Below are 15,403 nucleotides of genomic sequence, written 5' to 3'. Positions count from 1 at the left end.
AAGCCTGTGGGAATGTGTCTGGATTTTGTCTTGTTCTTTTCAAATGTTATTTAATACAAGGAAGCCCCAAGTTATGATTTTGTTGCTGTTGTTGAATGAAATTGAAGATGTTTTCCTTATTCCTATTGTAAATTCCTCCCTTGTGTCTTCCCTGCCTACTCTTGGAGTCCTTAGGATTAGAGATTTAGAGCTGCCCACATAGACCTGGGGCTCTGAGTCCTGAAGGAAGCACCCTCAGAGGCTGTTTATTCCCAAACTTCTCATTTTACAGATGAGGAAACTAAGGTAGGATAAGCCACTTGGCAAGGTCATATAGATAGTAATAGATCCTCAAGAGGGAGGATTATGACTCTTGATCACTCAACCAGTGCTCTTCCCAATCTAGACCCTTCGAATTTTTTTAACAGTGAAGAAGTTGGGACCCAGAGAGTGATTTGCCCAAGGACACAACACTATATACTTATTATATACGCGGCATGATAGGACTGGCACCTTTATTTTGACTTTTGAACATTTGAGAGTAGGTGTCTTCTCTCCTCCAACTGTTCAGCTCCAGGCTTGACTTTTGCGTCTTTGTCTCCCCCAAGCCCCAGCAATAGCCCTGCAAGATATTAAATACTTGTTGAATTGAACCGAACTGAGAATTTCCTCCCCACCCTCAGGGATTAAAGTCCAGCTCCTTTGCAAGTGCTAGATTTGTGACTTTATTCAAGAGAAACCCCCGGTTAAGGGGTCCTGGAGCCAGAGAAAATAAAACAGCCTACCAGAGTGAACAAGGCATTTAGTTTGGCGGGTGGCTGAATGACCTCAAGTAACAAAGCTGAGATGTTTATTGCACCCAGGTATCACCACAGGTAATGCACACCCACCTCATTACTGGACTCGGCTTAAAGCATGATGGAGAAAAAGCCGTTTGAGGAATGGGGGATATCTGCTCATATCCCACAGCGAACCAGGCTGTTGCTTTCTTAAAAGCCTCAAGAAAATTACTGGAACCTTTCGCAATCCGATTCCCAGGCATAACATTTTCTATTGCTACTCTAAGGGAGACTGAAACTAGGAAAATCAGACAAATCATTTCCCCTGGAGTCGTTATTTTCCTTTGAAATTAACGTTTGTAGCCAGCAAGTGGATCTCCAAGTATTTTCAAAACTTCACTTTCTGGGTGGGTTAAGTCACACTTAGAAAACTCTCCTAAATTGCAGCGTTTGTGACGTTTTTCACACCCTCCAGGACCGATACAAACCCCACTCCCAGTAAAAGGAAAGGGGGATTTCAGGGCGGCGAGGGGACACTCTCTGGAGCCAGCCAGGGTCCGACCATGTTTGGAATGGGCTTATCCGGCACGGCCCGCGTCCAGCCCGGCCCGCGTCCAGCCCAGTGCGGACAAGCACAGCCCCCTTGGAGGTGTGGCAGCACTCCCCCTCCAGAGCCCCTCTATGACGTAACAATGCCACGCGTCTAGAGCCCAGCTAGAGGACAGTGGGCCCGGGGATCTTTTGGCAACGACTTGGGGAGTCATGCATTTTTCCTTTAAATGCGTTCTTTTTTTGCAGGCTTTAAGCTTCTTTTCTCTCCTTATTCAAGGACAAAAAGTAGAGGAAGGTATGGATGAAGTGAAAATAGAAGTTTTGCATCTCCCAGAAAACTGTTCTCCCAAAAGCAAGAAGGGGGACTTGCTCAATGCCCACTATGACGGCTACTTGGCGAACGGCACCAAATTCTACTGCAGGTAGGACGCGCAAGCCGGTCCGAATGTGTGTCCAGTCTGACCTTGCCCCCTCCTACAGATGAGATGCCCAGCTACGATCGAGGATGGGGAGTGGGCCGTCGAGTCACGTATCCTTCTAGCGAATCGGACTACACATGATACGACCAAGTGGTAGCTAAGGAGCAAAGGGATTCCTTTTCCTTTATTTGATTGACAATTACTGTTGAAAATGACCGAAAGGTGGAGATGCAGGCCCAAGATGCCACCATGTCTATGCTTTTTTTGTCTTTGTACGGTGAGGTCTTTTGAGCTCTACAAGAGAGTGTATATATTTCTATATATTGAACTGTACATATATGTAGATAGTGAGCTATGTGCAAGAGCGCCTTTCATCATAATATTCACCTTTTTTCCCCCTAAAATGATTGTAGAGGATCTGAATACCAATCCAGCAGGACGGTTCTGTGTTCTTCCTTCAGCATTTCTTACTTGCGATTTCCGGAGTTGGAGGAGGCTTTTAGCAAGTTGTGTGCCCCTAGGGAGCACTAATCCACAGACTGGGAGAATCTCTGTGGCTGCCACACAAATTTCTTTGGTATTATTTCTGTTTTATCCTTGGACACAACCTCCCATTCCGAATGTTATAGCAGTTACTGACTTGTTTTCTTATATTACCCAAAGTATTTTTTTTCCTCCAGTCATACTTGAAACCTAAAAAAAGGTGATGATGGGGGGAGGGGGAATTATTTTATTCCTGTTTAGAAGCTAACTGTAATGCCTTGAGGCCAATTATTCCATGAATTCAACCAGTTAAACCCTACAAGTATTTATTAAGCGCCTACTTAATGTTTTTAAAGGCCCTGAGCTAGGTGCTTGGGCATATAAAAATATCACTGACAGCTTAAGCTGTCTAGGAACTTAAATTATAAATGGGAAGATATGACAGATATAAAAATATAGGCGGTACTAAGGGGCGAGAAAACACTAACAAATGGGGGCTAGTGGAGATTAGGAAAAGTTTCACAGCTTCATTAGAAAAAAAAGAAGTAGCCCCTTGCTACTAGTAGCTTTTGAGTAAATTATATTCCTATTCTGGCCCTGTTTCTAAGGAAATTTAAGCTAAAACTGTTAATACATTGTACTCCTATGTACTCCCGTAGCACAAGAGGTGTGCTAGAGCCAGCTCAGAGTGGCTATCTAGATAGCCAATTGTTAAATTTTCAGTGTGAGCATGTTTATTCCTTGGAAATGGCTAATGCAACCAGTTATACTTGATTTATTCTTTTGTTGATTATTTAGACTTGAAAAAGTGATGCATGTAGAAAATGTTAACACAGATTAAATTTAAAAGTGTTTCCTGAGTACATTTTTAATTTTCTATGAGACCTGGTTATTAAATATTAACCAGCACATCCCCAAGTGTAGATTAATGATACAGAGCTATTTAATATTTAAAATAGTATCTCAGTTCTGATGTATATATTTGACACTGTTAATTGTCTAGGGTATTATCTCTATTATGGATATTTTACTTTCCATGGCATGACTTCCTCAGTACTTAAATATATTGTTCTTTTTTTCTCCCTTTTTTTTTTTTTTAACAATAGCCGGACACAAAATAAAGGTCATCCAAAATGGTTTGTTCTTGGTGTTGGGCAAGTAATAAAAGGCCTAGATATTGCTATGATGGATATGTGTTCTGGAGAAAAAAGAAAAGTGACAATACCTCCTTCACTGGCCTATGGAAAGGAAGGCTATGGTAAATACCTAATCCTAAACTTGATAATCTATTTCTATTTCAGTTGCATTTCAAAATGAATCATTAGAAAAAACTAATCATACAACTTCTCTGTTCTATAATACTTAATTCTAGGTGCTTTATTATTTTTAATGTCCTCAGTACCTTACAGGTATGAATACTTCCACTCCTAGACAAAATTCATTTCTTCATGAGTGGCTTATCAACTTTCAAAAAGTCATGTGGTAGCCAGCCTTCTCAATCTAAAGTCAGTGGTCCTGGAATTCAGATTCCAGCTCTGACAACTTGCTTCCCTTGTGACTTGGACAAACTTACTTAACTTCTTTGGGCCCTCAGTTTCCCAACCTGTAAAATGAAGGGGGTTAGTTGGACTAAAATCCTTAATGTCCCTCTGAATCTAGGGTTCTAGTTTTATTTTTTTCAATGTCTATGCTAGTTCTCGACAACAGACTTAAGTTGAGATTGTTTCATTCTTAGTATTTCAGCCCTCAGTGCCTAGCACAATGTCTGACAAATAGTGGGTGATTAAATATTTGTTGATCGACTGCTGAAAAACCTTGACTCGAACCTTGAAGTGCTTGCCTCTTCTCTGGCAAAACCTTCAAAAACTAAGTGGGGTCATTGCTAGTCCACAGTGAGGTGCTGGAGTTGGATCTTAGTGGAGATGGAATAATAACTGCTATTTATGTAGAACTTAAGGTTAGCAAAATACCTTTCCTATAAGCCCTAATATGGAGTGTGGAACTATTATTATCCTCATTTTACATATGAGGAAACTGAGGTTCAGGAAGGTTGTGACTTGATTATGTTTATCCACCTAGTGAAGGATAAGACCAGGATTCAGGCCTACATAGTCTGGTTCTTTTCATTATTCTTTCTTTAAAATAAAGACAGCCAAAGATATAGGAGAGGATTCCAAAGTCATTTTTAAATCAGCATCTGCAGTGCAGTAAATTAGCAAGTCACTGACTCAACCACACACGAGAGAAATTTCTTTATAGGGTGCTGATTCAAATGAGCTGAAGTCTTCAGTGACCATCTACTTCCTAATCCACCACAGAAAAGGAATGACAAAGAGAAATGCACATAATGCATGTAGACAAAATTCCAGCTCTCCCCAGGCAGGGAGAGGGCTGTTACAGCCCTGGAGCCATAGGGAATATCGTTCTTCCCTCTGCCTTCTGGACTTCCAGAAGATGTGTCCAAACTGGATTTGAAAGAAATAGTATGCTGTATGAGAAAGCAAACGGAGCATTGCTGCATCCTTGAGGTGCTGGCATTATGCAGAGTGTGTCAAAAGTCTTAGTGCGCTTTGAGGTTATTAAAGCTTAAAACAGCACTAAGACTTTTGGGACAACCCTGCGTAACTATAAAAAAGCAGAGAGTCTAGTAATCACCACCCCTGACTCGTAGGGAGTATGTTATCGGTACAGTTGTTGAATTGAATAATAGTGTGGTTTACATGTATCAGAGGAAGTGCCTGGGACCTCTTTCTGGCCATTTGTTTGTCCATTCTATGAGTGGAAAAAGTTGAAGAATCGTTTTCCTACTGCTGTGGAGTCATAGGGCTGAAAGAGACTTCAAGAGTTCAGATAACCTGTGTCTTGAATACAGTCAGACAAACTGACCTCTAAAGCACCTAGAAAGAAGTGTCAATATTTTTTCTCCTCGAGTCTAATTATCTATAATTAACTCCTGCTCCAGATTTATCTGGTTATATTTGTTCATTATTTGGTCCCATCTAAACATTCAGCACCCCCTGGAAAAAAGAATTTATATACCAAGTTTTCAGTTTTGCAGAGACCCATAAAGATGCACTTATTTCACATGAGACTTGAAAAAAAGTAATTATGTTCAATAGGAATTTGAATCCTTTCTAACAAAATCCGATTAAGTTCTGCATTGTACAAAAAACGAATGAAGATAGTAGATATTAGAGCTAAGTTACATCTAAGGAACAGTGAATTCGAAGGAGTAGGGATAAAGGGGTGGCTTTAGTACTTTGTCCTTTCAGGAGGAGTAACTGCAATAAGAAATTCAGGGACTCTGGACACCTAGAAAAGGTGAGATAACTAGGAACTAGAGAGACTCTAGCCCTTCAGATTACACCAAATAAGTGCCTGCCTCCTAACAGGCCTTTGGGCTTCTGTGGAGTTACACTCTGAGAAGCCTAAAGGGTTTTTTTCCTGTGACTTCACATATCACAGGTTTCTTTTATAAGTTAAAAAAAAATCCTCCCCCCACCACATATGAGAACTTTATAGCTTATTAATCTGACACAGATACTCCCATAGTATGCTTCCATTTTATCAGGCATTTCAATTAACTCATTCTTTGGATCCTGGGATCTATAAAGGCTGGTATCATTTTCTAATAAAACCTTTTATTCCCCTGGGCACTTAGTTGGGGTTTGGATTGGGGGAGAGGGAGTGGAAGAGTAGGGTTTTTTTGTTTGATCCAGTACTGTTTCTGTATCTGTAGACAAGCCTTAAGTAACCTAGATTTCACCCACTATAACCTGAGTACTTTGTATTTTTTGAATAAAAGACTCTTTATAAATCTAACAGATAAACTTGAGTCCTTGTAACTTCATTTAGTTCACAATGGAGAGGAAGAGGGAAAGCAGCTAGCTTTCATTAAAGTAAACTCTTTTTAATGGCCTCTAAAGACCATTATTAACTTTCTCTTTTACTTTTCCTTCTTTTAATTAATTTTTTAAAAAATAATCATTTTTAATTCAACATTTGCTAAATGCTTACTGCATATGAGGTTCTATGTTACGAGCTAAAAGGCTCTACTGATAAACATCATCATGCCAGAATACATCTACTTTGAATGCCAAACAGATCGTAGTATAAAAGATCACTGTGTTGTTCCTAGGTTTGTTGAACTATTATGGAACTTGCATTGGAAATTGGAAAGAGCAGTAGCCTATGAACCAGGAGAGTGAGGAAGTCAATAAGCATTGAGTACCTACTATGTGCCAGGCACTGTTAAGTGCTGAGAAAAGTTGCAAAAGGCAATCTCTACCCTCAGGGAGCTCATAATCTATTGGAGAAGACTAAAAACAAATAATATGTACAAACTACATACAGGATAAACAAAATAACAGAACTTCCCTCTGTATTAACAGAAATTCCTTAGAATAAACTTGCATTCAGTTTTGGTTTTTGTTCTGCCATTAATTATCTAAGCTTACCCTTGGATAAATCACTTCTGGGCCTTAGTTTCCTTTTAGATTAAAAGTGTACTTAGATAGTCACTTATTAGTCCCTTTTGCCCCTAACATTCCATGCTTCTGTGATATATAAGATGACCACTAATAGAATTTAGAGCTAGAAAGTTTGACATTGTAAGTTCGATAAAACATTTGCTGTCTCATCTCCTTGCACACTTTGAACTAAAGTTAAAACTTTGTAAGCCATAAGAAACCATTTCTAAGGAGCAAGAAGTTTTGTTCATAACTATACTTTTATTTATTTTTACAAAATTCATTACTATGTATACCTAATCTCAGATATAACTATGTTAAGGAGAAATTGAAAGGAAGTATTTTCTCTGCATTATCATTGTCATCTGCTACAGGGTATTATTCCTGCATGTCTTGAAATGCATGATATTTTGGGGGCTTTACCCTGTCTGTTCATGTTGTTGTAGCATTTCTCAAAGCCTTCATGTCATAACGTTACGTTATGGACTTTATCTCATAATGTCTGTCATTTATATAGCAAATGCACATAATCCTATATATATGTATTTATATATTCTTAAAATTTATTGAAAGAAAAGCTTTCATATTGGAAGTACTTTGCATGCTTGCAACTTTTATTCAGGAACTTGGCATGTTTGTGTATATATGTATATATTCTTACATAAAGAAGTGTTAGCCTTGGAATTTGAGTTTTGAATTCTTTTCTTTTGTTTTTATCAAGGAAATTTTATTCCTGTGACCTGGAGATTATAGCTGGACAAATTAGAAACATGAAAATTAGTTACCCAGAAATCATCATTAACTCTCTAGCTCTTTGCTTATAGGTCAGGTAAGCATGTTATCACAATACTAACCTTTGCTATTAATTGCATGATGCATAGGTCAGAATTCTTTTGTACTGACTATGGCTCTCACTGCTCTCCTTCTGTTTTTGTCTCTGGCCTTGACATTCCTTTTTCTTTAGATTTCATAAATTTTCTTTTACAATAGAATACTTAACCAGTCTCTGCTATGCACATAATTACCAGTTCTTGATGACAAGGAACAGATATTTTGGCACAAGTGAATGGAAATAAGTCAGTTATTTCTTTGAACATTTTGTATTAATTAACTGAAATATATTGTCTCTTAGAAGAAACCTGACAAGGTGAATGGAGTTCACTGGCCTTGTAGTCAGAAAGACCCAGATTGAGGTTTTGCCTCAGATACATACTAGCTGTGTCTGATGCTGAGCAAGTTAACTTAACCTCTCGGTAACCCCAAGAAACTCTCTAACAATATGAATTAGACATTCTGCAGACATTCTTAAACTGTTTCTATTCAAGACTCCTTCAGCACTTCTTAAACTGTGGGTCATGACCCCATATGGTAACTAGAGTATAGCCCTTCTCCATTGGACTGAGGAAATTTCCTTAGTTTCCATACTAATGAAATCATAGGTCTAGACCAAAAAAGAAAAGTCTGCTATCTAGGTAAAAACCTCATGTGCTATAAAATCAGTAGATGGGTTCTTCATTAAATATTCATATTCCCTTCAAGATTTTTATCAATATAACATACATCACAAATGAAATTTCTTCATAAAATGTATAGATATTTCTATTCTGCTACTCATTTTTTTCATTGTATATTGAGTCAAAGTCATGGCTAATGCTTATTGAATCCTCCTATCTATAAGCATTACCTTTTGAATTCGATATTGTTGCATCATTTTTCTGCATTAGTTCTTTTTTAATTATCACGCTCATAACCATATTTGAAAATAACAGAGATTCTACCAACAAGGACCAGATGAGTGATTATTGATTCTAACTTAATCAAAATATTTTAAGGCTATGATTCCTTTAAAATGGCATATTTTGGATAAAAATCATAGGGAAAAATGCTTGAGAAATCATAAAAAATGCTAATGAAATAATCCAAAAAATATATAGGTATCAGTATTCAAAATGCTATTTGTTATCTTTGACCAAAACCTGTGTTCACATTTAATATTTTTGGATCATCTCCTTAGCACATGGCTTGATTCCACCAGACACAACACTGATTTTTGAGATTGAACTCTATGCTGTGACCAAAGGACCTCGAAGCATTGAAACATTTAAACAGATAGATGTGGACAATGACAAGAAACTTTCTAAAACAGAGGTAACCCAAACAAAACCTAATGTCACATTTCTCTTGTAAACTGTTGTTTCAACACTGTTTGTCCAACAGGGCTTCCCTTTTGCATTTTAAACTCTAGCTTTTTGTATAACCTTCAGTCCTGCTATCTGTCTCATTCCTTCATGCTCTCTAGATTTGCTCTTCCCTGGGATCATGACTTCTAGCTCCTTGATCCCTTCCTCTTACCTCAGGTTATCTCCTTTACTCTTACTTCACTTGTGTCCTGTGTGGACCACATGGTCTACCAGTAGTAGCCATAATTCTAGAAGTCTCCATTCCCTTGACTTGCTTTTTTAAATTCTAATTGAGCATTTCATATACATCGTAGAACAAGGAGAGAATTTTACACAAAACTATAACTCTGTTAATGTAGAGCTTTTTCTTTTTAAATATAATGAATTCACCATGTAACTTTCAAAGCTATCCAGCTTATTTGTGCTTTCTCCTGGCCTTCATTCTATTCTCTTCTTATTTGGACAGTAGAGGGATCCTTATTTCCTTCTTATTTGGGGAGTGGAGAGATCACTATCTCCCCTCTCACCTTCCCCTACTCACTCACTAAAAAAAAAAAAAAAAAGCAAAACCAAACCCTTGTTACAAATAAGCAAAATGAATTCCCACCTAGGCCACATCCAAAAACATTTCAATCTGTGTTTTGAGTCCATCACTTTTGTCAGATTGTGGGTAACATGCTTCATAATCAGTACTCAGGAATCGTGGCTATTCATTTCATTGACCAGAGTTCTTTAGTTTTCAAAGTTATTTTTCTAATTTCAATGTGTGGTTGTTGTTGTTACATAAATTGTTCTTCTGGTTCTGTTCATTTAACTGCACCCTTTCATACAAGTCTCCCCAGGTATCTCCAAATCCTTCTTTTTCATCATTTCTTATGACACAATGATATTCTGTTATATTCAAGTACCATAATTTGTTCAGCCATTCTCTAGTTTTGGGGTATTCCCTCACTTCCTCAAGCTCCCAACCCTGATAATCCTCAAACTTATTTTTGAAGTTGCTAAATCTGCTAATACTTCAGGCATAGGTACCCCACCACAACCTTATTTCTTAGCTTCTACTCTAGAGATACTAACATTGGTGGACTAAGTCATAAAACTGTCTTGTTTCCTCTCATATATGTTTATGGTACATAAATAACTTCCTTATTTATGGTCCTTAACTACCCTAATAGCACTCAGCAGTCTTTTCTCATTCTTCACTCTGTACTTGTGCTGTCCTCTTCATACTCCTCGAAGTAGATGCTTCCCAAAGTGCTGTCCCCCTCTTTTCCTCTCTCGTCTCTATACTTTGTCTCTGATCACAATCTCATTTGCTCACATAGATTCAAACTCTGCCTCTGCATACATGATCCAAAATTTACATCTCCATCTTTGATCTCTCTGCTAAGCTTCAGACTTACAGCTACAGTGTCCTTTAGCTCAGTGTCTCAAGCTGCAGTTTCCATAGATGTCATTGCCAAGCATAAAATAGTATTGAAGAAGGGTCTGAAATTAACAGATAGGATTTCAAAACTATCAGTAAATGAGTCATAGCATTAATAATAAGTGAACTTACACAGTGCATTTTAATTTGTATAGATTATAAATCAGGCCTAATAAAAATAATAACAGTTAGCACTTATATAGCATTTAAGTTTGCAAAGTGTTTTATATTATTTTATCCTCACCACACCCCTGGAATGTAGAAGTGTTGTTATTATCCCCATATTCTGAGGTCTCTGCTCAGAGTATTCACTTAAATCTTGTTATTTATATAGCCTCATAAGTTAAAAAAAAAAGTGCATTTGACCAGTTGTATAATATTATAATACAATATGTGTAAAGCATATTGCTAACCTTAAAGCACTATATAAATTCTAGCTATTAAGATTAATTGTAATTGAATTAATTCAATAAATCTAATTGATTGAACCAAATGAAAAGCCCGATTTAATGAATTCAGGGCCTCTTTACGTACCCATATCTTTCTTTTCCTCTTATAAACATTCTAGAAAAAGTAAAACAGGATTTATTAATATGAGCCAGCCAGAAAGGGCATTCTTGCTTGTGGAAAGATTTACTCGCTTTCTAGGAAATGACAATATTCTAAGTTTTTTAAGCCCTTGACCTTCTATTTTCTTAAAACAAACAAATAAAAAACTGTTCTCTCTGGTATTCTAGGGTCACCCCAGAACATTCTTTTTCCTTCCTAAATGAATTCAGTACCCTGCTCATAGCACCTCTCTCTACCCAAACTCCTGACCTCCTATTAGGGGACTTAACCATATATGTTACTACTCCTTCAATACTCATCTTCCCAGTTCCTCAACTGGCTCATTTCCCTTGACCTACTCCTCCCCCTCACCTCAGCTGTACACAGAGATGATCATATCCTTGATCTTGCTATCATTCATATGTGTTCTGCTTCCATGATCATGAACTCTGAAATGCCTCTACATGATCATAACTTCCTATCACTCCGTCTTTTCCCTCTTACCTACCATCCTGACCCTGTTCTTTGCCTTCACTGTGACCTCTAATCCTCTACCCTCTCAGTTCTTGCCAAGCCCATCACCCCTATACTGGCTACATTTTCCTTCCTTTTCTAGACCCCTTGGTGAATCAGTTCTAATCTGTAATATCCTCTGCACTCCAATCTCTTGCCCCCTTGTCCTGTCTCTGATCATGTCTTGCCAAACCCCTAACCTTGGATTATCACTCCCACCAACCAATCTACCATTTTGTGTTCTGTTCATTCACTGCTGAACAGGGTTGGAAAAAGTCATAACCATGTTGACAGAGTCTGCTATAAATTAATGCCGCATAATCTCAACTTGGACCCTCACTGCAGCAAAGCAATCTTTCATAACTCCTTAATACATTTACCCTCTTTCAACCCTCCCATAACACCTCTAATTCCTGTCCTCTCAAGTGATGAACTCAACTCATTTCCCCAAAAATAATGTCACTCACTCCCTCTTCTCTCATACTCATCTCACATCACTCAGACATCTTCTTCCACTGTATCATCCTTTACTCTGTCTCACATGAAGAAAAAATGGCAGTTTGTGTTTTTTTCCTTACTTTGTATACTTAGTGCTTAATATAGTGTATATATGTAATTAATAAATGCTTGTTTATTGATTAATACCCTCCACAACAAAGCAACTTTATAAAACTATTCATAAAGAGGGGGTGAGAGACAGAGAGTCAGTCTCACCAATCCTTGGTAGGAGAAAAAAAGTTCACACCATTATCACAGTGCCTTCACAATTTATCTTGCTCTTGTTTCCTTCAGCCCTTACAGCTGTTGCTTTCCAATAGCTCTGCTATTTTTTTCTTTAGTTATGGCCTGAAGCATATATGGATAACTTGCTCTCTGTTTCACCTCTACCCAAAATAAAAGGTTATAGTTTTTAAGGTCACTTCTATAATGTCTTTTCATTCTATAATATTTCACAATAATCTGTCAGTTTCCTCGGGTTCTCTCTTTCCACTCTCACAGTGACTGATAATAGGAATTCTATATTCTAAAAGAAACTTGTAATTGTTTGAAAAAATATTTTAAAGTATTTACTCTTTATGAGACATCCACAAGTAGGAAAACTGCTAATGCCACCTACCTTGGCATTTGATAGTACACAGATATGCAGATTCAAATTCATTTTACTACAAAAGCCCAGACTATGTTTTATTTATTGAATTTTGATTGACATTTTAGGTGTCAGAAAAAAGGTTGCAGTTATCCTAACACCATGCTTTGATAGCAGAGATTTTTCTAAAATGTTGTCTTGAATTTTAAAAGTAAAAGCACTTTTAAGATGATTTTTCATTGTTGAAGTTGTATATAAATATGCAAAATGAGATGTATCTGATTTGCTTACAATGCAGTTCCAACAGAGAACAGAGAAATTCAAAAGTACATAATACATACCATGAAATACGTATCATAAAAATCAACATCTTGAAAAAGTTCTTCACACTTAAGAAATGCTAATTTGAAGAGGTGTGAGAGATTTTCCCAAAAAAGTTTCATTTAAAGTTGACAACCTTAGGTATCCTTTTGCAATATCCCACATGGAAACTGTCCTTAATGTAGTTTGGAGCTTTGTAATGTTTATATTCCTCATTAAATTCTCCAAGATGTTTGTTTCAGCAAGTGTTTTTTTTTTTTTCCAACACAGATCAATTATTACTTGAAAAAGGAATTTGAGAAAGATGATAAACCACGTGACCAGTCATATCATGATTCCGTGTTGGAAGATATTTTTAAGAAAAATGACCATGATGGAGATGGCTTCATTTCTTCCAAAGAATATAATGTATATCAACATGATGAACTATAGCATATCTTTCTAAATTCATATGGCTATCTTTTCTATTATCTACAAAATTATTTTTATCCAAGTTTTGCTAACTTTTTTCCTATAAGGCCACATTTTGATACTTTGAAAAATATTAATTTCTGAACTTTGTGTAAATTTTTAATAATTAATTATAATGTACCCCAAAAAGTAGTGGAAAGGGTAAAAATTCTATATTCTCTGCTTTATTTAGTAATGCCTGTGAACATAGATTTCAGTATTTTGATGAAGCAGCCAACATCTCAGACTCAGAATTTCCAAAACTTTAACTCATCATCTTTCCTCCTAAACTTGCCCTCCTTTCCAGCTTCCCTCTATCTGTTGATGACATCATTCTAGACATCCAGCCTCAAAACCTTGGAATCATATTTGACTTTTTCTTCAACCCTTATATTCAATCATTTGCCAAAGGTTGTCATTTCTGTCTCTGCCACATTTTCCATCTGTTCCCTCCTCTACTTCCACTCCCACACCTACCCCCAATAATTTAGGTTTACATTATCTCTTCTCCAACCTATTTTAACAGCTTCCTAACTGGTCTTTTCTCCTCCAACTTCTTTCTCCTCCAACTTATCTTCACACAGTTGATAAAAGTAACTCTCTAAATGGGCAACTCTGATCACATAATTCCCCTATTTAAAGACTTTAATGACTTCACTTTGCCTACAGAATAAAATGTAGACTTGCATTTAAGCCTGTCTACCACCTCATATAGTGTTTAATACTCCAAGGCAATCAAAGACAGACAAAAATCTAGTATATACCAAAATATTCATTGCAACACTTTATGGTAACACAGAATTGGAAAGTGGTTGTCCATAGGTTAGACAATGGCTAAAAATACTGTGGTATGAATGTAATGGAATACCACTAAATATAAATACCATCAAATATTCCATTCATAAATAATGAACCTGAGGAATTCAGAGAAATATGGGAATATTCATATGAACTGATGTAAACAAATGGAATCTAGAGACATATGTATATACACAGTGATTATAACAGTATAAATGAAAAGATCACTAAAAAGAAAATGGACTCAGAATAACTGGGGGAAAAAACGAAAGTTCAGGAAGAGAGATAATGAAACTTAACCTTCCCCATCATGGTAGAGACGTGAGGGACTAAGAGGACAAGCACTGTACATGTCAGATTCATTTACTGTAGAAGAGTTGTTTTTGCTTAATTATTGGTCTTTGCCACCAAGGAAGTTTCAGTCCCCTCACTGGGGAAGATTGAAATGACTGATGTAAAGACAAAAGGCATCAATAAAACATTTTTAAGGACTCAATCTCATTTAAATGATGTTGGCAGAAATCTAAAAAATGAGTAAAATTTTCAGAAAATGTAATTTTTGTGCTGCGCTCATTTTAAGATACTTCAGTACGCTTTTACTTCATGTCATCTTCAAGTAATTGGCTTTATACACTTTTCTAAATATTATGACAGCAACCTCAAGAAATTTACTTACATTTACACATACTAAAATCATACTTTTATAAAATATAGTAAACAAGCAAACCACTGGATAACTTGTCATGTTGACTCTTACTTTAACCTTCTACAGTATATGGTATCTTCTGTGTAATTCCAAAATCAATGTGATTATACAGTACATATTTATTGATCTGAAGGATACAAAAATTGTAGTGTTCCATAATGAATCACACTCTCTCTAATCTTCCTATCCTTGCTGATAAAAATTAAATGGCTGAATATAATGTTAAAAAAAACTTTAATTAGTGAAGAAAAAAAGATCTATTTTGAAGCTGTGATCTATATAGAGGAAATTAAATTTTTTCTGTATAAATACAAGTACATTAATGTACTCGTAGCACAGTAGTGGTATTTTGTATTACCATATACAGTTGTTTTTATGTCTTTATATATGGAGAACCTATGGAGCAATTGTAATTTTGAACATGTATTTTATAGTCACTCTGGTATAATGAATATGTAACCTTGCTCTATCCACTTGTACAAAGTGCAGAGAAAGTGCTTAACTGAATTGGAAGAGGGAGTTTCTTATACCAATGAAATCACAGGGCCAGTCCTCATTCCTATAATTGTTTGTCATTTTGGTATTTTTCTTTTGTATGTCTTCTTTTTATACAGGTCTAGCAACATTAAAAATTAGGGTCCAATAAATTTTGTTTGCAAATTCTGGATGCCTTGTAGTATAGACAGATAAGA

The 15,403-nt window shown here is 36.5% G+C and overlaps 1 protein-coding gene and 1 long non-coding RNA gene across 2 annotated transcripts; one reads left to right on the top strand and one right to left on the bottom strand.

Moving 5' to 3' along the window:
* Window positions 1-477: 477 nt before the first annotated feature.
* LOC140505926 (uncharacterized) lies at window positions 478-1,393 on the bottom strand. The gene is made up of 2 exons (XR_011967709.1): window positions 870-1,393; window positions 478-601 (listed from the first exon to the last, which is right to left on the bottom strand). It is a non-coding gene; the product is annotated as an uncharacterized lncRNA (long non-coding RNA).
* A 39-nt stretch (window positions 1,394-1,432) lies between these two features.
* FKBP7 (FKBP prolyl isomerase 7) lies at window positions 1,433-15,376 on the top strand. The gene is made up of 4 exons (XM_072612453.1): window positions 1,433-1,732; window positions 3,319-3,470; window positions 8,696-8,829; window positions 13,028-15,376. Exons 1-4 carry the CDS (start codon window positions 1,521-1,523, stop codon window positions 13,187-13,189), a joined length of 660 nt encoding a protein of 219 aa, XP_072468554.1. The 5' UTR covers window positions 1,433-1,520; the 3' UTR covers window positions 13,190-15,376.
* Window positions 15,377-15,403: the final 27 nt, after the last annotated feature.

Source organism: Notamacropus eugenii, chromosome 5 (genome assembly GCF_028372415.1).
Source record: "Notamacropus eugenii isolate mMacEug1 chromosome 5, mMacEug1.pri_v2, whole genome shotgun sequence".
Classification (NCBI taxonomy): Eukaryota; Metazoa; Chordata; class Mammalia; order Diprotodontia; family Macropodidae; genus Notamacropus; species Notamacropus eugenii.
The sequence above is the reverse complement of the archived record's forward strand: the minus strand, read 5'-3'. Positions and strand labels throughout refer to the sequence as shown.